Source organism: Myotis daubentonii, chromosome 14 (assembly GCF_963259705.1).
Source record: "Myotis daubentonii chromosome 14, mMyoDau2.1, whole genome shotgun sequence".
In the NCBI taxonomy this organism is placed as follows: domain Eukaryota; kingdom Metazoa; phylum Chordata; class Mammalia; order Chiroptera; family Vespertilionidae; genus Myotis; species Myotis daubentonii.
The window spans coordinates 50,176,724-50,201,640 of record NC_081853.1 but is presented as its reverse complement, the minus strand read 5'-3'; the positions used below and the strand labels follow the sequence as shown (position 1 = coordinate 50,201,640).

General features: G+C 55.8%; 1 protein-coding gene across 3 annotated transcripts in view; it reads left to right on the top strand.

The window, feature by feature from the left end:
• The first annotated feature begins 8,482 nt into the window (after positions 1–8,482).
• The window catches only part of LIMD1 (LIM domain containing 1), a 46,197-nt gene continuing 29,762 nt past the window's right edge, over positions 8,483–24,917 (top strand). The window contains exons 1-2 of one of the 3 annotated variants that reach the window (XM_059664326.1): positions 8,484–8,797; positions 8,926–10,612. In XM_059664326.1, coding sequence (XP_059520309.1) covers positions 9,232–10,612 — 1,381 coding nt within the window. In that variant the 5' untranslated portion in view covers positions 8,484–8,797; positions 8,926–9,231. Of the gene's footprint in view, positions 10,613–24,917 lie in introns of all 3 variants that reach the window. The other 2 variants (XM_059664327.1, XM_059664328.1) reach the window with 2 other exon arrangements.

Here is a 24,917-nt window from a genome sequence, read left to right as displayed (position 1 = left end):
GCAGCACAGCTGGCAGTTGCAGACTCATGCATTCCTACCCTGCCCGTGGCCGCCTGCCTTCTGTCCTAGACTCCAGCCTCACCCCTGAGATGTGTGAAATCGCAGACCGACTTTGTGTCAGGGTATAAATGACCGATTTTAACTTCAAACGTTTGTTTGTTGGTCCCCAACTCTCCCCACTCTCCTTCCCCTGCGAGACTGGCCCTGAACAGAGGAAGTGTACTGTCTCTTGGAATGATGGTGGGGGCATTGGACTTGGGGGCTCCAAAAATTTGGAGCTTTGGCATCTCCAAGCCTCAGTTTCTTTATCTGCAAAATGGAGTGGTAATGCCCATTCTACCCAGTTGTCATGAGTATTGAATAGATATGTTTATCATGCCTCTTGTATTATTTTTACTGGTTATTAGATATTACAACATGCAACGTTAACTGGTAACAGTCTTCCTTGAGTTAATGTTGTGCCACTTCACAGACGAGATACAAATAGAAGTGACTTACACAAGATCCCCTCCTGGCCCAGCCCCAGCTGGCGTGGCTCAGTGGTAGAGCATCGCCCTATGAACCAGAAGGTCTCAGTTTGATTCCCACTCAGGGCACATGCCCAGGCTGCGGGCTCAATCTCCAGTGTAGGGCGTGCAGAAGGCAGCTGATCAATGATTCTCAGCATTGATGTTTCTATCTCTCCCTCTCCCTTTATTTTTGAAATCAATATATATATAGATACCAAATACTTCCATCGCTAATAGGATCTCTCCTGCTGAGCCCAGCCCTGAGCCCCGAAAACCACTAATCTGTTCTTCATCTCTATAAATGTGTCATTTCAAGAATGTTATATAAACGGAATCATATGGTATGTAACCTTTGGGATTGGCTTTTCTTACTCAACACAATTCCCTTGAAATTCATCCAAGCTGTTACATTTATCAATAGTTCATCCCGTGTTATTACTGAGGTGTATCCAGGGTAGGCACATGCTGCAGTTTGTGTAACCGTCCACCCTTTAAAGCACAGCTCAGTGGTTTCCAGTTTGGGGCTATTATCCATGAAGCTGCTGTGAACATGCGTGTGCACGTTTTGTGTAAACATAGGTTTTTATTTCTCTGGGATAAATGCCGACAGTGCGAATCCTGGGTCATGTGATAATTGTATGTTTACTGGCATGCTTTTTTGAGTTCACCGATTCTTTCTTCTCCCGTGTCCAGTCTACTGTTGAACTTACGCAGTGAATTCTTCAATTCAGATACTCTATACTTCGATTGAAATTTTTCCATTGTTTTTTTTTAAAGTTTTTATTTTTCTGTTGAATTACTCCATATTTTACTAGATCTGTCTATCCTTTTCTATAAATTTTTTATCATATTTAAATTTTAAATCCTTTGACTGCTGATCCCAACATGTGGGTTATCTGTGGGTTTGCTTCTGCTTTTTGCCTCTTTTTCTCTAATCTCATGGCACCCAGAAGCCCTGGTTAAGGTCAACAACATCATGTTCTCCTCCCCAAACACAAAGAGGAACTGCTGACCGAGCCCTGGAGCCCTTTATGCTTTTCAGAGTGAAGTCATGTGTCACCACTCACTTGGGAATGTGGGAACTGCCAGCTCATGGAGGCGCCCATAATGGGGACACGTGGTTAGTGGGGGGCTCGGTGTGAGCCCCTGCGGCAGGCTTCTGGGGATGCAGTGTGCCCCTCCCGCGAGAGAACTTGTGTCTCTTCACAAGGGGACAGAATAACGATCCCGACTATGGACAGGCATTGGCATAGATCAGCGATGGGGAAACCTTTTTCTCCCAAGGGCCTTTTGGACATTTATAACATTATTCGTGGGCCATACAAAGTCATCAACTTAAAACTTAGCCCTGGCCGGTTTGGCTCCGTGGATAGAGCGCCAGCCCATGGACTGAAGGGTCCCGAGTTTGATTCCAGTCTAGCACATGTACCTGAGTTGTAGGCTCAACCCCCAGGCCTGGTCCCAGTGGGTCCAGGCGGGTGCGGGAGGCAACCAATTGACTTGTCTTTCTCACATCGATGTTCTCTCTCTGTCTCTCCCCCTCCCTTCTACTCTCTCTTAAAAAAAAAAAAAATCAGTGGGAAAATATCCTTTGGTTAGGATTAACAACAACAATAAAAAATTAGCCTGCTATGTTTGGTCAAACACTTCATTAACTCACCCCTATTGCCTTGGCAGGGCCAGACCAAAGGATTTCACAGGCCTTATATGGCAGTGGGCCTGAGGCCCCACCCCTGGCCCAGACTGTGAGTAAGACTGACCTTGGCCTCTAGGCAATAAACACTGGGGCTGTTTGTGGCACTCCTGTCAGTTCCAGCTGTGTCCATGGAGTCCTCTGAGAAGCACAGGCCGAGATGAGGCAGGTGTGCAGGAGGAGGTCTATTGGAGAAAGCGCCTGTGCAGGAGGGGGGTGGGGGAAGGAGGCTGGGAGAGCCCTCAGACTGAGATGTAGGTCCACCCCTGGGAAGGAGAGAAGGAAGGAAGGTCTTAGACAGTTGTCTAAAGCAGCACCCTGATCAAGGTGCCTGTCAGGGAGCCCCCACATTGCAGGACCAGCCTGCCATAGTATCCCCGCCGTGGTCAGTGTGGGCTGGGAGCAGCTGTGGGAGGTGTGGCCTCAGCACACCTGGGTTTGGAAGGTGACATCTGGGCATCAGGCAGTTGTCCTCTGATCACAAGGCCCTCGAGGGCCCAGAGGACCAGTGGTCCTTTCCCAGCCCTGTCTCTGCTCAGCCCCTGTGGGTAGGAAGCCTGGGGCCTGAGGGACCCCAGCCAGGTCAGTTCTCAAGCAGGTGGGGCTGCAGGAGGAAGGCAGGTACCCCCACCCGGGCCTCCCTGGAAGGTCACCCAGGATGGCCAGCTCACAGGGGTTTCAGTGGCACTTGAACGGCGAGGAGGGTTGGATGTCTTTAGAGCAGTGGTTCTCAACCTTCTGGCCCTTTAAATACAGTTCCCCATGTGTGACCCAACCATAAAATTATTTTCGTTGCTACTTCATAACTGTAATGTTGCTATTGTTATGAATCGTCATGTAAATATCTGATATGCAGGATGGTCTTAGGCGACCCCTGTGAAAGGGTCGTTCGACCGCCAAAGGGGTCGCGACCCACAGGTTGAGAACCCCTGCTTTAGAGGCAATCAAACCATGAAATCATTTTCAACACAAAAGGCCCATTTATTTTGACAAGAAAAAAATAGTGGCTCCAACCAGCCTTCAGATGTGGCCGTACCCCTTGGCTGCCTGCTGTGTCTACCATCCACCTGGCAGAGCAAATCCTTTCCACCTTTTTTTATATACGTAGGATGGAGATTAGAGTATTCCCTACTTCTCAGCATTTCCCCTTTTGAGCTCCCAGTAGACTGGCTGAGCCAAACTGAGAAGCTTGACACACAGCATTGGCCTCAGGGCTACGTTTTATCTCCTAAATGGTTGAGGCTTGAAGAAGAAGGGCTGGTGGGAAGGTGTCAGCAGTTGTGAAATCAGGGACAAAAATACACAGGGCAGCCTTCCTTCCTGCCCTCAGGGCTCCCACTCTCCTGGTGGTGGCCGGCCGCTCTCCCAGGTGTGGGAACCTCACACCCACGTCCTCAGGTCAGGCTCTCCAGCCCCTGAGGTGTCCTCAGCCGCCCTCAAGCCCTGAGGAGCCTCTTTCGCAGTTCACACCCCAACCATGTTGACTAATGGAAATGTTACAGGCACTTTTTTTCTGTTTGAGGTTGCTTTATACAGGCAGCACAGATGTCCCCTCTGACATCTTTATCACCCAAAGAAACTAGGTCCAGCCCCCCCATCCCAGGAGACTGGGGAAGTCGCACCCTCTCCCCGCCCTGAAACTGCCTGGCCCATGACCTCCAGTCTGCAAAGCCCACGGACACATACGTCACATCCTCCTCTCACATACGTCGCGCGTAGAGGGTGGTGCTGGGCACAGCGAGTGCTGAGCACAGTGGGTGCTGTGACGTGTGAGCGACCACGGCTGTTCTTGTTCTTGCTGTGACCCATCAGTGGCTTGAAACGCTGCCCTCAGTGGGATGGGAACCAGGGGAAAGCAAGGCGGACATCCTCAATGTAGGTGAGGTCCGGACAGCCCGTCATTTCTGCAGCCTGGTGGGATTCTCGAGACTACGCGTGCCTCGTGGGTGTGCGGCTCGCACAGGTGTGAAAGGGTTTCCAAGCTGTCCATTGCCAAGGTGTAATCGCCAAAGCGTGGACACAGAGGCCGTGAGCGGGGACTGGTTACAAACTGCATGACTCGCCCGAAGAGAAATGTTAGCGGAGGCAGCACATTTGAAATGGTGTGCAAAGATTTCCAAGGGTAAGAGCAAAAAGCAAGGGGCAGTGCAGTCTTACCTTCTGTGTTAAAGCGTACACACACACACACACACACACACACACACACACACACACACGGCCCTACTGGTAGACAGTTTGGCTCAGCTGGTTGAGGGTCAACTATGAACCAGGAGTTCTCAGTTTGATTCCTGGTCAGGGCACATGCCCGGGTTGTGGGCTCGATCCCCAATGTGGGGCATGCAGGAGGCAGCCAATCAGTGGTTCTCTCTCATCACTGATGTTTGTATTTCTCCCTCTCCCTTCCTCTCTGAAATCTATTAAAACACACAAAGAATTCACATGCCTGTGCACTTTGGTGATACAGTGGTGTTGTCTCTGACGGGGTCCCTGTTTGCCTGAGGCTCAGGCGGGAGACATATTCCTTTCTCCCTGTCCTTGTTTGCACCTTGGAATTTGAAGCCATATACATCTCTTGCTTATTTAGAAAAAAAAGAGTAAGCAGACATTAGCTGATTCAGAAATCAGTACTCCAGTCCCTGTGTCCCCGGAGGGGCTGGGCGGGGCCAGCGGGCAGCCCCCCTACCCCCCACCATAGGCGTGCGGGGAGTCACGTGGGGCCTGTGGCTAGGCACATGCCCCCACCTGGGTCTTCCTGTGTGGTGGAGGCCGCAGCAGGGCGGAGGCTGGGGAGAGTAGGCACAGCTGCCTGGCACAGACGGCACACGCAGGGCAAGGTCACGGCCCTGGTATCTGGGTCTGGCTGGGCAGCTTTTCAGGGCAGATAATCAGGACACAAAGCCTCACTATGAGCATCAGGAAAGGCCCTCCATCGAAGCTGCTTGCCACCATTCACGGGGCAATTCACAGTGGAACTCGGGGCAGAGCAGCCCAAGGCTCAGGAAGCAGATTTGGAGGGGCCATGGTTTCCTGGCCCGCTCCAGGCATCAGTGGGGTGGAAAGAGCCCAGAGGAACCTGGGTTCTTAATTCTTCATCCATCTGCGCAGCTGAAGTATAAAGATCCTTTTCAGAGCTCTCCCTGAGCTGGCTCTCCAGCCGCAGGACACACACAGCATTGTGTGCAAGGACATTCCCCATCGCCAGCAAAAGGGACAGAAAGGCCCTTTCAGTTAACTGCAAAATAAGCAGGGCTCTGTCCAGAGACAGGGCCCCTGCCTCGTGGGCTCCTGGTAACTCATCGGCTGTCTGAGCACAGTTTACTGCCTACGGTCTATTGCATTAGGGCTTTTCAAATGCCCTTTGGTCAACAATTCTTTATGCACACCTATATGCAAAACATACTAGTAAATGTCCGCGTGCAAACAGCTATTCTTCAAATAGCCTTTATACATTCAAATGTACAGGTATACATATTTATATGTAGTCATCCTCTTGACTAGCAATATAGAAGATCTATGACGTAGGTCAAATATTTAGTACAAGGTAACAAGATCTACAGGTTGGCAGTGACATACAAAGCTATTAGAGTAGTAACATAGCTTTGTATCCTTTCTTTGTTTCTCGGAATCTGAGTCATCCTTCAGTCCAGTTAATTCTTTCCACTTACAGATGGCAACACTTGTACTCCCTTTTCTGCTGTGACCCATTCATTCATGTACCAAGCATTTTGAGGGGCCTGCCATGTGCCAAGTGCCATTCTAGGTTCCTGGGGTAGAGCAATGAACAGTGTGGTCGGCGATCCATGGCCAGGGGCTTGCATTCTAGTGAGGAGACAGATGTCCACTGTGGTGTCAGAGGAGGACAGGGATGGAGAGAGGGGACTTTCTGGAGAGGTGACCTTTGAGTGCAGATCTGAAGGTTATAAGCCAGGGCGTCCCATGGATACCAAGGCTGTAGGCAGGAGAAGTGGCAACTCCCTTGCTCACTCTAGTTACATTGCATTCATTGGCAAAAGCCAGCCCTGGTCAGACCCAACTCACCACCCACCACACACCCACATCTGCGGAAAACCATGCCACCGTGCTGGCTGGCCTCATTGACATTTATGCCCAGAATCTCGGTGGAGGGTGGGAGCAAGTGGGAGCCTTCATGCTTCCATCACACATGCTGTCTAGGTGGTGGGCTCTTACTCCCCAGATGGCCAAGCCCCACCAGCTACTCTCCTGGCTTCACTCTCAACTGACGCCTTCCCATTTCCCTCAGTAATCCGAAGAGCCACCGACCGCTCCAAGATTCCCACGCCTGTGTACTTACCTACTTACCTACTTCAATCTTGCCCAAATCCTTCCTCCTGCGCTCCAGGCAGGCCAGGATGGGGCTGGAGGCAGGAGGGGACCAAAGAGTTGGCAGCTGCCCAACTAGGATGCAAAGAGAAGGCTGACTTGCAGGAGGCCCTGGCTGGAGCATGTGGCTGCCGCACAGGCTTGCCAGCTGTCAGCACTGGACGCACGGGAAGCTGGCCCTGGGCTTGTAGACTCTGTGTCCCCAGTGCTTTGTCAGCTACACCCCCCAGAACTCGGGGTTCAGGCAAAGTGGGCCACAGCCTTCCACTCCGAGAGATGTCCTCACTGCTGCCGTGCTCGGAGGAAGCATGGCACTCGGGCTCTAGGCCGGTGGCTCCCAAGTGTGGCTCCTGAGCCAGCAGCATGGGCACCACCGGGCAACTTGTTAGGGATGCACATTCCTGGGCCCCCCCCTAGAGCTGCTGAGTCGGAAACTCTGGGGGTGGGTCCCAGCCACCAGTGTTTTCACGTGCTCCCCGAGGAATCCTAATGCATTTGGGAACCACGGACCTGGACCAGTTCCAGGCGATACTGATGCTGCTGGTTCCAAGACCCACTTTGAGAACCACTGCTCTAGAAATGTTGTCAGCAAATTACTCAGTTTATGAGTCATCGTGTTGTTCATTAACAAGTATTACTGAATCCCTAAGGCTATAATAATGTTTAATAATAATAATTACCTCTGAGTAAGGGGATTGCGGGCAACTTTTTAAAAAGTTTATGTATCTCTATTGTTCAAAGTTGTTATCATAAACGTGGATTGCTTTTGTAGATAAAAATTAAAAGAATTTAAAATAAGAATATCTTATTCTAGTATACGTCTTTACAGCTGTGCTCCTCAGACTTAATTGTACAAATAAACCACTCAGCCTCCAGAAAGAGGTGACTGAGCAGAGATGGGCAGGGTGAGCACTGAGAAGCTCAAGGTGAGGTCCTGTGCACACCAGGAAGCTCGGGCAGCCAGAGAACGGGGCGGAAAGGCCCCCACGCCAGTTCCAGGGAACCGGGCGAGAAGGCGGTGCAGGGAGTCAGTGTCAGTCTAGGTCCAGGGTCAGCATGGAGGGTGTGGACACAAAAGGGTTCTATGGAAAGTAATCTCCAAGGGTGATCTGATCATAAATTCTCAGTGAGGCACGTCATGGGGGGCAGTCATGCACCAGGCGTGTAACCTCTTCCGTAAAAGGCTTCTCTTTGCCTTAAGCAAGCCCCTCCCTTGTCTCTGTGCACCCCTCCTAGAGCGAGATCAACCTCAAGAGAGCATGTGATATTTCTTTTTTAAATATTTTTATTGATTTCAGAGAGGAAAAGAGAGGGAGAGATAGAAACATCAATGATGAGAACATGACTTTTTCCTTTTCAGAGGACTTGGCTCCACCAGGCTTTGCTGGTTATGGCGGCTTCTTGGACACGTCCCCCTCTGCGCCTTAGTCCCCCTACCTGTCCAAGAGGACGTCAGGCCAGCCCTCGGGTGACACGCCGGGCCTCCGCTCCTGCACTTCGGACAAGTTGGGCAGAGGACGCGTCCAGGGGCACACGCGGGTTGGGCTTCCTGCCCGGGAAACTGAGGCACGGCGGGGCGAGCAGCGTGCGCCTTTGAGACTCCCGCACCCTGTAAACCCGCCGCCTGGGGGCCACGCAGGCCGCCCAGGCGCGGAGACCGGCCCGGCGCTGCTGTGGGCGGGGAGGGCGGGGGAGGGCAAGTGGGAGGCGGAGCGCCCAGACTCGCAGCGGGCGGCCGTGGCAGCAGGAAAACCCCGCGCAATCGCGGCGCTGGAGCGCGGACCTAAGTGCGGAACACACTCGGGGGCTCCGCAGCCCGGGCGGGACGGGCGGGACGGGCGCTGGGCCACGTTGCGGGCTGTAGACCTGCCCCGGGTGCCCGCCCTCCGCCGCCGGCCCCGCCCCCCGCCGCGCCCCCGCCCCGTGGCCACCTCCCCCGCCCCCGCCTCCTGCAGGCCCGGGACGTGCCGGGCTGGCGAGCGAGCGAGCGAGGGGACGGCGTCCGGCGCACTCACTTCCGCGTCCCGCCGCCCTCGGCCCGCGCGCGTCCAGCCGCCGCCGCGATCGATCGGACAATAGGCCGCCCGCCCCGGCCGCCGAGAACTTCCCGCCGCCCGGCCGGCGGTGCGCGGGGCCGCTCCTGCTCGGCGCGGGCGGGATCCCAGCCCCGCGGCCGCCCGGGAAGCCACGGGGACCCAGCGCCCAGGACGTACCTGCGCCTCCGGCCGCGCGTCTGGCGGCCTCTACGCTCTGGGTAAACCCGCTGCACCCCGGACCCTTCCGCGCCTGCTGCCTTGTGCGTTTCCGAGTTTGGTTAAAGAGGGTGTGACTTTTTGTTTTGTCTTGTTTTCCTATTCTTTTTCCTTTTATGATTTGAAAAAGAGAAAACGCAGAGTAAGCTGGGACAGGGAAGCGCCACCATCTGCCCCCACGTGGACACTTCGGAGGGGAAAAGAAGTTGCAGGAGAACTTGGTGCTTCGGGCCTTGGGGCCTCGACTGGGGCTGGACTCTAAGGCCCGGGGTCATGACTCAGACTTTGGGCAGGTGGAGGGTGTTACTTGTTCTGGGCTGGACTTGAGCCCCCTGTTCTTGGCCGCCCCCTCAAACACACACACACACACACACACACACACACACACACACACACTACCCGGCACCTGGCCTAGGCCTCCACACCCGTCAGGAACATGGACAAGTACCAGGACCTGGGCCTGGAGGCCAGTAAATTCATCGAGGACCTGAACATGTACGAGGCTTCCAAGGATGGACTCTTCCGAGTGGACAAGGGTGCAGGCAACAACCCGGAGTTTGAGGAGACACGCCGGGTGTTTGCCACCAAGATGGCCAAGATCCACCTTCAGCAGCAGCAGCAGCTCCTGCAGGAGGAGACCCTGCCCCGGGCTGGCGGCCGAGGACCTGTCAACGGCGGGGGCCGCCCGGGCCCGCAGGCCCATTGGGAAGCTGGTGCGGGCAGCAGGCTGACCATGGACGGCGCTGCCAAGCCCCCTCTGGCTGCCTCGACAGTAGCTCCTGGGACAGCCACCACCGTCGCTGCTGGGCAGCCCTTGTACCCAGCCCAGGAGCAGAAGGCCAGGCCGTATGGCCACACCAGGCCTGGCAGCCAGGACTGTGGTTCCAAGGAGAGCCCGGCCGGTTCCGAGATGTCCGCCGTCCACGGGCTGAGCCCCTGCGAGGACCCTTCCTGCCTCACCCATGGAGACTATTATGACAACCTCTCCTTGGCAAGCCCGAAGTGGGGTGAAGAGCCAGGAGTGCCTCCCGGCATCAGGCTGGGTGTAGGGACCGGGTGGCCTGGCGCCCCAGGCGGTGACCCATCACCACCCGCACCCTCCAGGGACCCTTACCTGTACCAGCCGCAGTTCTCCCCAAGCTCCAGCCGGTCGTTTGAGAGCGGCCAGGACGGTGGTGGTGATGGCCGCAGCAGTGAGAAGCCAGCGGGCCTTTGGACCACTGCCTCCTCCCAGTGGGCACGCCCTGGCCTTCCCTCCCCAGGCCTGGAGAACGGGGCCCTCCTGGGGCCCACTCAGCCCAGAACCCCTTTTTCAGGGAGCTGCCCCAGTCAAGGAGCTCTTCCAAGAACAAACTCGGGGGCACGGAGTGAGGTTTCAGGCACGATGCCCAAACCAAATGCGCACCCTCAGTCCTGGTTCCAGGATGGGCCCAAATCCTACCTTTCTAGTTCAGGGCCATCATCTTTGCCAGCCAGCATGGACAGTTTGCAGCTGGATGCCGCCCCTGGGCTGGGTCCCAAGCCTGGCTGCGCAGACCCTGGCACTGGTCCCAAGCTCAGCCCCATCAGCCGTGTCCCTCCAGTGATGTCCACCCCACTTGAGTTATCTTGTAAAGAAGGTCCCGCTGGCTGGTCTTCTGAGGGTGGCCTGGGGTCTGTGCTCCCAGAGAGCCCCAGCCCCCACAGAGTGAGGCTGCCCTGCCAGACCCTCACCCCGGGACCCGAGCTTGGGCCCTCGACTGCCGAGCTGAAATTAGAAGCCCTCACGCAGCGTCTGGAGCAGGAGATGGATGCTCACCCGAAGGCCGATTACTTTGGTGAGTGAGAGGCCAATGGAGTTGCCCGCAGGGGGTGATGGGGTTGCCACCAGGGATGCTCTAGCTCTCGAGTGGCCTGTCCTTTTTCTTTTCTTTTTTTTTTGCTTCCTCTTTCAGCTGCTTCTTCTGATTCAGAAACTTGAAAGCATCCCTGGCAGAAAGCGGATCTTGCAGCTGGGGGTTACCCATGTGTGAAGGGCGAAGCCGGGTGGGATCGCTTGTGACTGCTTTCAAAAAAGGGAAATGCTGTGACTTCGGTTTTCAAGGGTTTTGGGTGTGCCCTCGGGCCTCACGGTGACTGGCTCATTCAGACTTGAATGGGAGCAGCTTTCTCTGGTCCCCGTGCCCCTGAGCAGTGCCTCAGTAGTTGGCTGGGCCAGGCAGGTCTGGCTATTTGAGGATCAGTGGTCAGGCAGGGGCTCTGTAAGGCTGTGTGTGTGTGTGTGTGTGTGTGTCTGTCTGTCTGTCTGTCTGTCTGCAGGTACCGTGTGTAGTTGAGGCAGGTGTCACACTAACATGAAACTATTTGTTCTAGAGCAGTGGTTCTCTCTCTAGCCCTTCCCCTGAGGATGGGTTAGAAATGTAAATTATAGGGTGCCACCCCAGACCTACTACTTCAGAAATTGGGGTGAGACCCGACCATCTGCATGTTCACCAGCCAGGTGAGTGAGCCTGACATTCGAGGAAATTTGAGACCCGGGGACGAGCTGCCTCCTGACTCAGCCCCCCACACCCACCCGGTTCCCGCCAGCCCGCAGATTGCTGACCATAGGATGGAAGGTGCTCCTTTCTGGTTTTGCTCAAACTTGCAGATTTTGCTTTATGCTCTTTTGAAACCACACGCTCTGGGAGACGGCTGGCTTCGGCTCTCTCCGCCCAGGGCTTGGAGGCCGCGGGAAGCAGCGAGCCAATCTTCTGTGGAGTAAGGCTGTGGCGCCTCAGAGGGGACCTAATTGAAAGAGCCTATTTTTAGAAGAGTTTGGGGGTTGTTTTTGTTTTTTTGTTTTTCATTTTTGAACTCTGGATTCTTGGGGTCACGATTTCTCCCTCTGAGGCCTGAGAGCCCTGGGAAGCCGAGTCCCACTGGGGAGACGTCTGTTGAGTGGACAGCAGGGGCAGGGGAGGCCCTGGGGGTGGGGGGGTGGCGGGGAGGCTGGCTGCTCCCAGCCTCCCTGTTCTCTGTGAATGGATGATTCTGTCCCGAGGTGGGCATCGGGTCCCAGGCTCCCGTGGTAACACTATGTTCTTTTTTTAAAAAATATATTTTTATTGATTTCAGAGAGGGAGGGAGAGGGAGAGAGAGATAGAAACATCAATGATGAGAGAGCATCATTGCTCGGCTGCCTCCTGCACGCCCCACACTGGAGATCAAGCCCACGTGGGCATGTGCCCTGACCGGGAATCGAACCGTGACCTCCTGGTTCATAGGTCAACGCTCAACCGCTGAGCCACGCCGGCCGGGCTGGCATTGTGTTCTTGCCCCTGAGAGCCTCGCGGTGGCCACGTCACCCCGCACTGGGTGACTTTTGGTGGTTGATGTTTTCGAGCACGTGGCGTCATTTCGCAGAGAACTGCCTCTTCTCCGCAGATGGCTCCCTTTGGGGGCTAGGGCTGAGCTGGCAATACTGTGGGTTTTTAAATTTAGGCTTTGGTTTGATTCTTTTGTTTCAAGCTGCTTAAACAACAAGACAACGGCTTTCTTTTTTCAGGGAGGCAGGATTACACTCGGGACCAGAGCGGACCTATTAATGAACACCATTCGTTCATTCCACACGTACCTACTGAGCGTCTCCCCTGGGGCACAGAGAGAAGGGGACAGACAGAAACGGCCTCCCCGAGAGGACAGTGCAGTAGAGGAGACAGGACGTGAACAAAATAAAGAAGCCAGTTTAAGGGGAGGAGGGGATAGAAGAGCCGCAGGGCAGGGAGGGTTCCAGTTTTAAATCAGGTGGTCAGAGAAGGTCCCATCCAGATGGAGGCATTGAGCAGAGACATGAAGGAGGCGAGGGAGTGGACCACACATCTGCCCAGGGAGAGGGTGTGCTCAGCGGGAGGGGGGGGGGCAGACAGCAGGAGCAGAGGCCCTGGGGCCTGGGTGGGGCCAGGCGCTGGGCTAGACACTTGGTGTGGACTCTTTAATTTACTCGTCACAGCAACCCTTGGACGCAGGCTCTGTGGTTACGTCCACTGCGCTGAGGAGGAGACCGAAGCTCAGTGAGGCTCCATTATGTCCCTGAGGTCTCCTAGGTGGTGCCGGGTGTGGTGGGATGGGAGCCCCCCCACTCAGCCGCCAGGGCCATGCCTCTCACGGCATTGCCAAGCTGCCCCCCAAGGTCACCTGTGAAAACCCCATTCATTCATTCATTCATTCATTCATTTTTACGGCTTTTTCAAAATGGGGGCGAACATTACGTAACAAAATCATTTTAAAGTGAACACGTCGGTGGCATTTAGTACGTTCATCATGTGCAAACGCCACCTCTCCCTAGTTCCCCAGCATTTCGTCACCCCCAAAGGAAGCCCGGCCCCCATAGAGCTGTTGCTGCCCCTCTGCCCCTCTCTCCCAGCCCCCGGAGCCACCGCGCTGCTCTCTGCCTACATTTACTGTTCTGGATATTTCATGTGAAGGGGATCGTTTGCTTTCTTGACTGCATTATTCACATGCAGAAAGTTCCAAAGACGTAAAGATACATACGGTGAATTATTAATCTTCTTTCCTCCCCTGTTTCTGGCTGGGTATAATGAAAATATGTATCTCGGCCCGTGACGGTGGTGGCATGCTGTCACCTGCTCTTTGTCTTTGCCCCTGAGCAGTGTGTTGGCAGTTGCCCCATATGGGCATGTGTGGAGTTGGCTCAGTCACCGCCACGGGCATGTGCCCCGGGTCACGTAAGCAGCACCCCGTGGCAGGTCTTTAAAGGGGATGGGGTTGCGGGGCTGGGGGCTGTGTGCCCTTCAGATGCTGCCTGGTGGCTCTCTGTGGAGCCTGTGCCGGGAACCCCACCCACTGCCCAGCATGGAGGAGAGGGCCTGCCCATGCCTGGTGGCAGCTTCCATCGCTCCGTGTGACTGGCTGGGTGGCATAGGCCGTCTGTCCTCTGAGCATCCGGCAGTCGGCTCTGGGCCCAGCCCCACCGTGGGGCCTTGAGCGAACCCTGCTCTCCTCCAGGCCTCCCCCACCTTTGGGACAAGGAAGCTGGGCCAGCGGAGGGGCTCGCCTTCCCTTCCCCAGATCTGGGGTCATTGGAAAGACTTGGGCTGCCCCGCACCCTGCAGTTGTTAAATGATGATGAGCTTGTCCTTCACATAGAAGAACATCTGCAGACACGGCTCTTGCCAGAGGGTCAGGGTAAGGCACCGTCGCGATCAATCGATGTCATTCTAGCCAGAAGCAGAGCAAAGTGTGTGTGTGTGTGTGTGTGTGTTACGGAGGCCCTTCCTGGGGCAGACGCAGGTGTCCTGTGGGTACTTGACATTGTGCATGAACTCGGGAATCCCCGCCCCCACCTTTGAGGACACTGAGTCTGAGGACACCTCGGTTTCCAGTTATTGATCAGTGGTCACTGCGGACTCTTCTGGCACTTTCTGTGGCCGTCCTTGTGGGTTCATGACAACCTGGTCCTACGGGGGCGTTTCTCCCCCCCTCGTCCTTCTCCGGGAGTCCTCTGTGGTCTCTTGTGTCCTTCTGTCCACGAGGAAAGCGTTCAGGACAGACTAGATGCTGCGAGGAGAACGTCCTCGGGTTTCCCGCCTTCTTGGCCTCGCTCTTGGGGTAAGCCGCCCGGTGCCATGGGGCTTCTGCTTAAGCACCACTGTTTACAGTGCAGAGGAAGGGAGGAGGACGGGGTGCTTTTGTGTAATCTTTCCCGCCTTTTCCTCCGCACGTTCGTCTTCCTTGCACGGGGTCTGTCCTCCTTTCTATGGAGAAAGGACACTAATCAGCCGCCTGTCACAGGCTGGGTCTCCTGGAAGCGGCCTCTGAGGCAGAGGCTGGCGTGCAGGGGGCTGCCTGGGACCTCTGTGCGGGGAGGGGAAGGTGCAGGTGGGCAGAGGAGAGCCCCAGCCGCCACGCGGGCCTGCCTGCCTGGGTGACCCCAGATACCCCCAAATGCCAGGCAGGTCAGTAAACCTGAACCTGTGCTGAAGTGGAGGCGGCACTAGGTTATCGGCCCTCAGGCTCCGTCTGAGGAGCTGGCGTGACCAAAGGCCATTGCCTTGGAATGCGCCCGAATTCCTTCTGGAGACACCGGGCCGTCGCTTGGATCCAGGCGTCCGTTGCCATGGCAGTAAATTCCTGATCCTCCGGGTGACGTTTGTAAGTGGCACCCAGGACTCCAGCCCCGCCTGTCTAGCCCTGCGGTGCACACCTGGGCTCTGGGGACAACCCAGCCCTTTAGAAATTGGAGCCTGTGTGCATTTTCTTAGTAGATCTGGCAATCTTCCCCTCAAAAGCAGGAGGACATATGTCTTTTAACTCCTTCTTGGTGTATAATAGACACATGTGGTAGATGCTCAGCCAGTGGACACACCCATGTTACCTGCGCCCAAATCGAGACACCGACAGGACCAGCACCCAAGAAGCCCCCGTACCTGCTCCCCTTACAGTTGTCATCATTCTTGAAAGATGACCATCGCCGTGACTTCCGACAGTTTTAAGCAAGCGTGTGATTTGAAGTAACTTCTAAAACCTTAAGCGAGTTTAAAAACGTTTCATGGCAGGTTTGGGGATGAATGGGCAGTGCGTGGGGGTCAGAGTGCAGATGGGCTGTGTGGATAGCAAGGAACCTGGGACGCCGGCGCGGCCAGCTCCGTCGCCGCCCACTGCGCTGTCCAGCTCGCTCTGCCCTGCGGCTGCTCCTGTGTGGTCAGTGGTCAGGGCTCGGACACTGATCCCCTGTGTTCTCCGAAGGAATGGAATTCCCATCGTCCTTTCGCCCCATCCCTTTCTGCCATCTCTGTCCGTGGGATCGCTTTTCAGAGGTTCCAGGGCGAGGATGGTCACCGCCCGCATCTCGTCCAGGAGGGCTCATCTGTTCGCAGTGTCCGCAAGGGGCTCGGTCAGGCCCCGCGCTCTCAGCCCCAGTGCTGCCGGGAAGGGCGCGAGAGGTCAGGCCCAGGCCATTGCACTCGGCGGTGACACCGTGGTTCTGCTGCCGTGGCTGTGCCCCGGCCCATTGCTCTCGGCTCCCGTCACACCCGCCGACCCCTGACCTTGTGTTCCCTCCCACCACGGGGTTCTTGCCCTTGACCTTCCCCAGCCAACGTCCTCTGGCCAGCACGGTGCTCCCGCCCCTGCGGTCCCCTGGGGGCCGCGGTCTCCGGCTGCAGGTCCTGACATCGGTTTCCCACGGTGGCTGCCTGGTCCCGTCGGCATTTCCCTGAGGTCCTCCCTCTCGGGATGGTGTTCCTGCCGCGCTCCTGCGGGACCAGGAAAGAATCTTGTGTTCCCATCTGTTTCTCCTGCTCTCCTTAGCAATCCAGAGCTGAAACTGACCTCAGGCAAGGCCATTCTCGCCAGAGGTTTGTTTCTCAGTTGTATTTCTTCGCACGTGTTTACTTAGGGCTCCTGCACAGGAGACGAACTGTGGGAGCGGGGCAGGCACTGGAGGGTGAGGAATCAGGTGTTCCGGGCCCGGCCCACCAACAGCCCAGGTGTGGCACTGGGCAAGCTGCTTTCTCTGCGCTGGGCTGGCCGCTTCTGGCCAGTTGAGTGCCTGGTTTTCAGCTGACCCGGGGAGCAGGAGCCGGGTGGCAGCCTTGCCGGCCATGGCGGGAGCTGGGAGCTGCACGGAACTACCCCCCCCCCCCCCCCCCGGCCTCTACAGAATCAAAAATCACTTTTTAAAAATGTTTTCAGTTGCAGTAACACTTTCAATTGTAAGTGGTAATCACTTGCACTGCAGATAGTCTGGGAATACATACAGTTACGCTTAAAACAAGAAGCATGAGTCACTGGCATGCCTGCTGTCCTCAGAACCGTCAGTGTGAGATTTCTGCAGAAAGTTCCCGGTGCAGAGCCACAGCCAGAGCCTGGCGGGGTGTGGGATCTGGTAGGTTGAGGGCTGCGGGCTGCGGGTTGCGGGCTGCGACCTGGGCTGTGCTGCTTGGCCCTCTGGCCCGCGTAGAAGCGTTTTCTGAGCGAGAGGGCAGTTTGCTCTGCAGAGTGCGTCTGATGAAAGTGAGATGAGAAAGGAACAAACATGGGCCCACTGTGTGGCCTGGTCGCCTTCCCAGAGGCCTTTTGAGACTCTCGTTCTAGTTGAACTTGGGGTCCTCAGTGCGGGGGAGCAGCTGCGAGCACCGGCCGTGGGGCTCAGTGACCTTGTTTTTGCTGGCGTGTCCCAGGCCCCCTCCGTGGACTCCTGTAATGTCCTCGGCAGTGCTGGGTCTCCGTCTGGGCCATCGGACACGGGCAGTGGCTTGGGGCCTGGCACTGTCGGGGCCCCACAAGGTGGGGCCTCAGTGGATGTCTGTTGAAGGGATGGGGGGCTTCTGTTAGGGTGTGAAGGGGAGGGAGAAGGGATTTTTCGCTGGGGTGCTGGCTCTGAGATCGTTTTGCTGAAATCTGTTGAACAGTTGCCTTGTGCCAGGCACTTTGCAAATCATCTCCTGTGCATTAGCTTGTTTAATCCTCCCAATGACCCTGTTTCATTATCCCCATTTCATAGATGGGCAAACGCATTTGGTAAGGAGCTGTGCTGAGTGTGGCTGCTGAGTCTGAGGTCTTGGCCACTGTGCCCGCTGCCCCTCAGTTCCTGGGAGCACAGCGGCTTCCTGGCCAAGGGAACTTCAGGGGGGTCTGCGGCCACAAGTGGGTCAGGGCTGAAGCCTCCCCCTTTCTCTGTGGAGCAACAAGGAAGGCGTGGCCTGGAGGGGTGCCCAAGCTGGCTGGAGGAGCGGGTCCCATGCTTGGAGCTCTGCCCTCTCTGCAGGGTGACGGAGCCCTGGAGGTCGGGTGCATACAGGCGCTACACTGTGGCCTTGACTGCCCACAGCCCCTCAGGTCCCTGACTTCTCATGCTCTTCTGAAGGGTGTGGGTTAGGGCGAGGGGCATGCTCTCGGGGTGCTTGTGTGACTCCCCCAAGTGTTGTGGGCAAGGATGGGGGGGTGCCAGCCCAGGCGATTCTTGGGGACAGTTCTGATGCTTTGGTCTAAGGGTCGGTATCAACCCCGGGCTATGTGCAAAGGCAATGAACCCAAACTTGGGATGGAACGATGCTTGGAGGCCGTCTGGCAAACCGACAGAAACCTTACCCTAAAGCAAGGCGGGCCTCGAAGTCTCCAGGCGCGTCACAGATAGGGGGGTGGGGGGGGGGAGCACTTGGCAGCAAATATTTATCTCTGCTCCAGGTTTTGTATTTCATGTGTCCCCTCCCAGGGACGCCAGCTGGACACAGGTCTCAGGGTCAGTGTGGAAGGCTGGAGACTTTCGGCCCGAGTGTTCCAAAGCGAATGCTTTTAGGATCCGTGGCCAGGTTATTTTAAGTTTTGAGAGCCACGAGTTTAGTCTTGGCCCTGTTCCTTCCTCTCCCTTCTTGTTCTGTGAGTGTCCCCGGGGAGGGCCAGGGCGGCTAACTCCCCTGTTGGGGGCATATCAGAGGTCTCTATCTTCCTCCCCAAAAAACATATAGAACGTTCTGGAAGCCTGCCATGATGCTGCCTGTCATTCAAAAGAAGGGGACTTGAGTTTAGCCTGGGTCTCCCTGCAGCTGATCCCGGGGGTGCAGAGACCCAGGTAATTTGAGGACCAAGAGGACACGGCGCCCCTGTGATAGTACAGGCCCTGAGTCGGGGTGGACGCCCCTCACAGCAGGCTCTGGGCTGGACAGCGCGTGACGGTCATTTCAGCGTGACGAGACAGTAGCGGATTTGCCATTTGCCTCCCGAAGCTCCTTTGTTCTCTGGAGCCTCCTGTCTGCTGAGCTGACCGTTACCTGTCAGTGGATGGAGCCCAATTGTGACCCTATTGGCTCACATGAGGGTGAGCACTGGCCCAGGGCCAGGTGGAGGTTTTGCATCTGCTGACACGTCGCCTGCTCTGCTCCCCTCCCTTCCCACCCCCGATGCACCTCAGTTCGCATTGCTCCCTGATGATGCTGTAGGAATGGATTTAGAAAGAAAGGATTTCGGGCGGTCCAGCTGGCGGCGGCCATGGCCGGGCTCCAGGGCGTTTGCTGACGGAGCTGTCTTCACCTTGGCCTCGCGGGCAGCAGGGGAGCAAGCTGCAGCTGTGCCAGCCAGGGCACCTTTCCTGCCCTCCGCTTCCTCCCCTTATGGGGAGTGGGCGTCCTGTGCGCGTTATAATTCTGTTTGCGTTCCCATGCTGCGGGGCTGAGGGCTGTGGGTGATGGTGTTGGGGACCTGCTTCAGACACTGTGTGGGGCGTGTGTGTCCGTTGTTGAACTTGGAAGAGGAGCCAGCAACAGAGTGGAGTAGCCTGGGGTGGCGAGGGTGTGAAAAACCCGTGTGTCAGTGGGCACGCCCTGGGCCGCAGGCGAGTGGCTGGCAATGGCAGGCACTTTTTTTATTTGGTCCACAGGTCCCTCCCTAAGATCATCGTGTCCCAGCCAGGGTGACTCAGAAGCGCCCTTCTCCCACCAATAACGCTTGCTCATCGTTGGCCTGGCTCATGGAATCAAAACGACATTCCTTTGGGGGGGAAATTTAAGCTCTCTGATAAAGAAGCTCTTAAGAAATAAGGAAAATGAGGCAATAAAACTAAACACTGAATTAGTGATAAGATCCAAATCCAAGACGCAAGGTCTGGTCTATAGAAGTGACTCAAAGTGTTTGTTGAATGAATGAATCACGATATGTATTGATAATGTTATGCAATCAGAATAAAAATTGGAAGTGTTGGCTTAGCAGTACATTGTAGTGGGCCGAGACACAGCGAATGCCATACGTAATATCTCCGCGGCGTGCTCAGCGGTAGCTCTGACGCCCTGGGCTGACCTCAGTCGGACCCTGATGTGTCACAGATGAAGACGACCTTATTGGGCGAGGACGGGGGTGACGTGGCTATGGTAGGTGGGCCAGTGGAAGCCGAACATGGAGGTGCTGGACCTCAAAGATCGTGCAGGAGGAGAAGTCCTGTTCCCTGTGCGCCTGGGGACCTGCCCACACTTTGAGGAGAAGGGAATTGTAGTCGCCGGCATGTAACCTGCGTGAGCCTGGTGTTTCTGTCTTGCCTGGCCGGGCGCAGCTCTGCTGCTGGGGGTGTGGGGGTGAACCCAGCGCGTCACTGACTCCTGCTGCGTCCCCATGGCTCTCACCTTCCCGCCCCTGCCCTTCCCCAGACCTTTCACCCACCTCTGTCCACCACCACATCCAGTTCCAAGCCCAATCACCAGTGCCCTCAACAGCCTTTATGGAGCACCTACTGTATACAGGGGACTGAGTCAAGATTAGTGGGGCTCCCTTTGTACACAGAGCCTTACTGCCTAGCTCCCCCTGCTGGAAGGTGCGCTCCATGACAGGGAGGCATCTGTCCTGTTCACTGTTGTGTCTCCAGGGCCCCTCCTCCCCTGCCTCCCTTCCACACTCTCTAAAAAAAATCAATGGAAAAAATATCCTCGGGTGAGGGTTTAAAAAATAAAAATAGAAAAAGCTGCCCAGTCCAAATTGAGCTGTGCTCTCCGTGTGAAATAGACCTGGATTGTGAGGACTTGGTGTGTGTGGGGAATGTAAACAGCACGTCAATATTTTTATATTGACTTTGTGTTCAAATGAGAATGCTTTGGCTATATTGGGCTAAGTGAATGTATTTTAAAATTGGCTTCACCTGCTTTTACTTTTTAAGCGTGGCTACTTGGAAATGTAAAACCACAGGTGGCCTGCAGTGTGTTCCCGCTGGATGGGGCTGTGCTGTGTGAAGCATTTGGAACTGGGTGTGGCGCATGGGGACTGCTTACCGGGCGAGCACTTACAATGCACTTACAATGATTATTTTCTCCAAATATCAAAGTGTCTTCACCTTGTCCCATCTGAGAGCCAACCCCAACTGATTCATTCAAATCCACAAATGCTTATTTTTTTCTTTTTAAAAATATGTTTTTATTTCAGAGAGAGGAAGGGAGAAAGAGATAGAAACATCCATGATGAAAGAGAGTCATGGATCGGCTGCCTCCTGCACGTCCCCTACTGGGGATCGAGCCTGCAACCCGGGCATGTGCCCTGACCGGGAATCAAACTGTAACCTCCCTGGTTCATAGGTTGATGTTCAACCACTGAGCCACGACGGCCGGGCCAAATCCATTGTTATTTGTCCAGGGAGACAGATTTCATGATTGCCACCTCCCCCCCCCCCCACCCCCCCTGAGCTCACTGAGGCTCACGTGAGCTCTGACGGACGAAGAAGACACCCTGCGGCCCTGAGCTGGTGTCTGCACGGGGCATGACCCAGCAGGTGGTCATGCAGCTGAGCCAACTTTCCAGAACTTAAAAACACTCTGTGCAGCGAGTAGAGGCAGTGCATCCAGAGACTGTACCCCCCCCCCCCGCCCCCGCCCCGCCCTCCTGCTGCAGTTAGAGAAGTGAAAACTGCTGTTTCCTGTCAGGTGGGAGGGAGGGCCCTTTGGGATCCGGCTCCTCTGGGGCCCTAGCTGACAGGCTGCCCACACCCTGCGCCTTCCGCCAGCCCTGGAGGTCTTGCCTGGGTGCGGGCGCAGGCGCGGGTGACCCAGTCAGGGCGGCTTTCCCGGCAGCTTCCAAAGACCCCATTGTCCGGGGCCTGTTCTGACGACGCAGCTGAGGCTGGTCGCTCAGGTGGCTGGCTTACACAGAGGCCATTTGTCGGTGCGCCGTGGAGGTCAGTTTTAGAGCCGTCAGCCCCCCCTCTGCCCGTGCCCTACCTGTGCCTGCCACCTCTCCAGGTTACCCAGGCCTGACAGCGGGCATGGGCTGTGGGGAGAGGCAGCTCCGCCCCAGTGTAGAGCCAGACAGAGAGCCAAGGGAGCACAGGATGAGGCGGGAGAATGGGCCCGGCTCTGCGCTGCGGGCATCTCACCTCCGCACTGGACACGCCAGGCCTCTGCTGACCATCCCAGCCCCTCCCCCACCTCTCAAGGGAAGGAGTGTCAAAGAATTTGTGGCCGCGTTTTTAAAAAACGTACATTTACATACAGTGAAATGTTTAGTTCCTGGAGTTTGGGCAAATGCATGCACCCGTGTAGCCCACACTCCTATCAAAATATAGCAAGTTCCGCCCCGCCACTGTGGCTCAGTGGTTAGAGTGTTGGCCCAGGAACCAGGAGGCCACAGTTCACTTCTTGGTCAGGGCACGTCTGGCTTTTGGACTTGATCCCCAGTGGGGGGCGTGCGGGAGGCAGCCGATCGATTTTGTTTCTCATTAATGTTTCAACCTCTCTATCCTTCTCCTTTTCTCTCTGAAAAATTCGATAAAAACATATTTTAATTTATATATATATATATATATATATATATATATATATATTGTATATATGAACTTCCAACCCCAGAAAGCTCCCTCACGCCTCTTCCCAGCCATTTCCCTCCCCCAGGCAACCACCGTTCTGACTTTTCCATCCTTTATCCATTTGCCTGTCCTAAAAGGTGATATAAGTGGATTCCCACAGCATTCGTATGCAGTCGGCCCTTATTACTCAGGACGTGTTTTGCGAATTTGCCTGCTGGCTACCGTGTATTTGTAACCCGCAAGTCAATAGTCAGCTCTTTGGCGGTCGTTTGGGGACATGCCCAGGGCAGTGAGAAAGTTGGGCTGCCCGCAGACGTTCCGGTTGAGGCCTGGACGGTGAACCAGTGTCCCGTGTGTGGTCTGTGCAGTGGCACTCTTTTTTGCATTTTTGTGCTCTTTGTTGTGACCCAAGAGCAGCGCTGAAGTGCTGCCCGTATGCCTGAACGTGAGAGGGCTCTGACGTGTCCTAACGGAGAAAACGTGTGTTACATAAGCTTCATTGAGGCGTGAGTCACAAGTACTGTTGGTGTGAGCTCAGTGTTAATAAATCAACAGTATTTACTAAGTAAGGCGTCTTTAAACAGAAACACGGGTGAAACAACGCTAGGTACTGATTGGTTGGTGAAAACGTGACCAGAGGCTCGCGGGAACCTAACCTTGTGTTTCCTCTAAGATCCACGGTTCAGTATCTGTGAACTCAGTATCTGCGGTGACTTTATGGGAGGGGACTTTGGGGAATGACGAGAATCCTGTAGTGCTGCAGCCTGGGCTGTTAAATCACCGTGTCCAGTGGTGTGAAGCTTTTTTAAAAACTATATTCTTGTTGATTTCAGAGAGGGAGAGAGAGAGAGAGAGAGAAACATCAATGATGAGAGAGAATCGTTGATCGGCTGCCTCCTGCCCGCCCCACACCGGGGATTGAACCCACAACCCGGGCATGTGCCCTGACTGGGAATTGAACCATTACCTCCTGGTTCATCGGTCAATGCTTAACCACTGAGCCACACCAGCCAGGCGGCGTGAAGGTTTTTAAGGCTCTCGCACGTTGTCCCACACTGCCTTCCAGAAAGTGGTCCACTTATATATACTTCTGCTAACAGAGCTCCGAGCGCCCTTTTCTCTTCCCTCGGGGACAGCTGTGATTGTTTTCCGTCTTTGCCAGCGTCAGTGACAGGTGGCCTCCCACCTTGGTGTCTGACTCCTGGCAAGGTGGCGCATCTCTTCCTATGCGGGTGGGCCATTCCCGTGTCAGATTAGAGCTGAGAAAGCCAACGGGCCTCTGCGTGGAGAGGCCGGAGTGAGGGAAGGACAGAGAGGGGGAGCCCAAAGCTGCAGGCCCAGCGGCTGCAGGAGTCGGAGGGGCACGGGGCTCGCACGGGGATACCCCGGGGTCTCTTCTTCCTTCGGAGAGTGGAGGGCAGGGAAGGAGGAGTGCGCTGGGCAGCCGCGAGGCCAGCTCAGCTCACAGTGACAGGGAAATTGTGATAGAAACTTCCTCTCTCACTGCAGTGAAGTGAAGCCATGGCTGGTTTTGAGCAGATTTCAGAGTGAAGAAAGCAGACTGGCGCAATGGCCCCAGAGCACAGAATGCCCTTAAGTACTTCCTTTGTGGCTTGCCGAGAGTTCTCCCCTTGACTTGGGAACTGCAGGGTGCGTGGCAGGGAGGGCAGAGGCAGGGAGGCCCCGGGCGCCAGGTGGGGTGTGGTGTTACCCATGGCTCTCAACCTTGGCCGCACCCTAGCATCTCCTGCGATGGTTTGGCCCCGCCCCCAAACGGAAACCCATCCCTGGAGGTCCAGGTGGGCATCTCCACGGATTCCTACAGCCGGACTTAGAAGCGGCCCCCTGCATGGGAGGGAGGGGTCATTGGTCCAGCTCTGCCCCAGACTCCTGGCACCTCTTCCAGAACCCGCTGATCCCAGAGTTGCCCAGGGCCACAGCTGAGAAAAAGCCTCACTGAACTCGTGTCTGGACTCATTCGTTCAGGTGTGTTCCAGGCAGGCCTGCTCCCTCCCAGCCCGCCCCCAAACGCCGACTGGATGCCCTGGCCCTTTCCACAAACCCCTGTCAGCACAGTAGGTGGGTGATGGCTGTGTGATCCCCAGGCTGTGCAGCATCCGGCCAGCCCAGCTAGAGAGGCTGCCCCTGCATGTCCAGTGAAGGGTGGGCAGCTTCCGGAGCCACCTTCCTCCCTGAGAGAGGAGCAGTGGCTGGAGGGGCCCAGATGAGAGCTGGGGTGCAGACCACACCTACTGCCTAGTCGGAGGGAGCTTGTGTATTTCAGTCCTTATGGGGACAACAGAAGATACTGACTCGGCATCCCCCAGGTTGGCTGTCTGTTCAGAGGGAGGAGGGCTGCAGGGTCTCACGCTGTCGAAGGCAGGAGGCTGCGTTGCTGGCGCCTTGTGTGTAAATCCCGCCTCTGCAAGGAGCGGGGAAGGTGCCACGGCCCTAAACCCGCGTTTAGCTCTGGCCCGGTGTGCGGGAGACAATTTCATACCAACTTGGGATAACTTATTTCCCAGGGAGGGCCGGCTGGGTGGAGTCTGCATTCGATCAGTTTCGCTGTCATTGGTCCTCAAATAATCTTCCTGGAACCTCAGTCGGGGACCCGACATTACGGGAGGCAGAGCGGTCTCTGTCCCACCCAAATCATAGGGTGGCTTCCCTTTGGCCTGTTGTCTATAGTTGAGGTTCCACTGATACTTGTTTTGAGAAAAGTTTCTCCCCCTTTAAGCAGTTTGACAGCAACCCCTGCCGTGCAGAGTCGGGCCAGCCTGGCTCGTATCTCAACGATGCCGATAATGTGGAGCCGAAACAATAACCAGGGTGGCGATGACAACATTAATAATAAAATGTCACGTTCC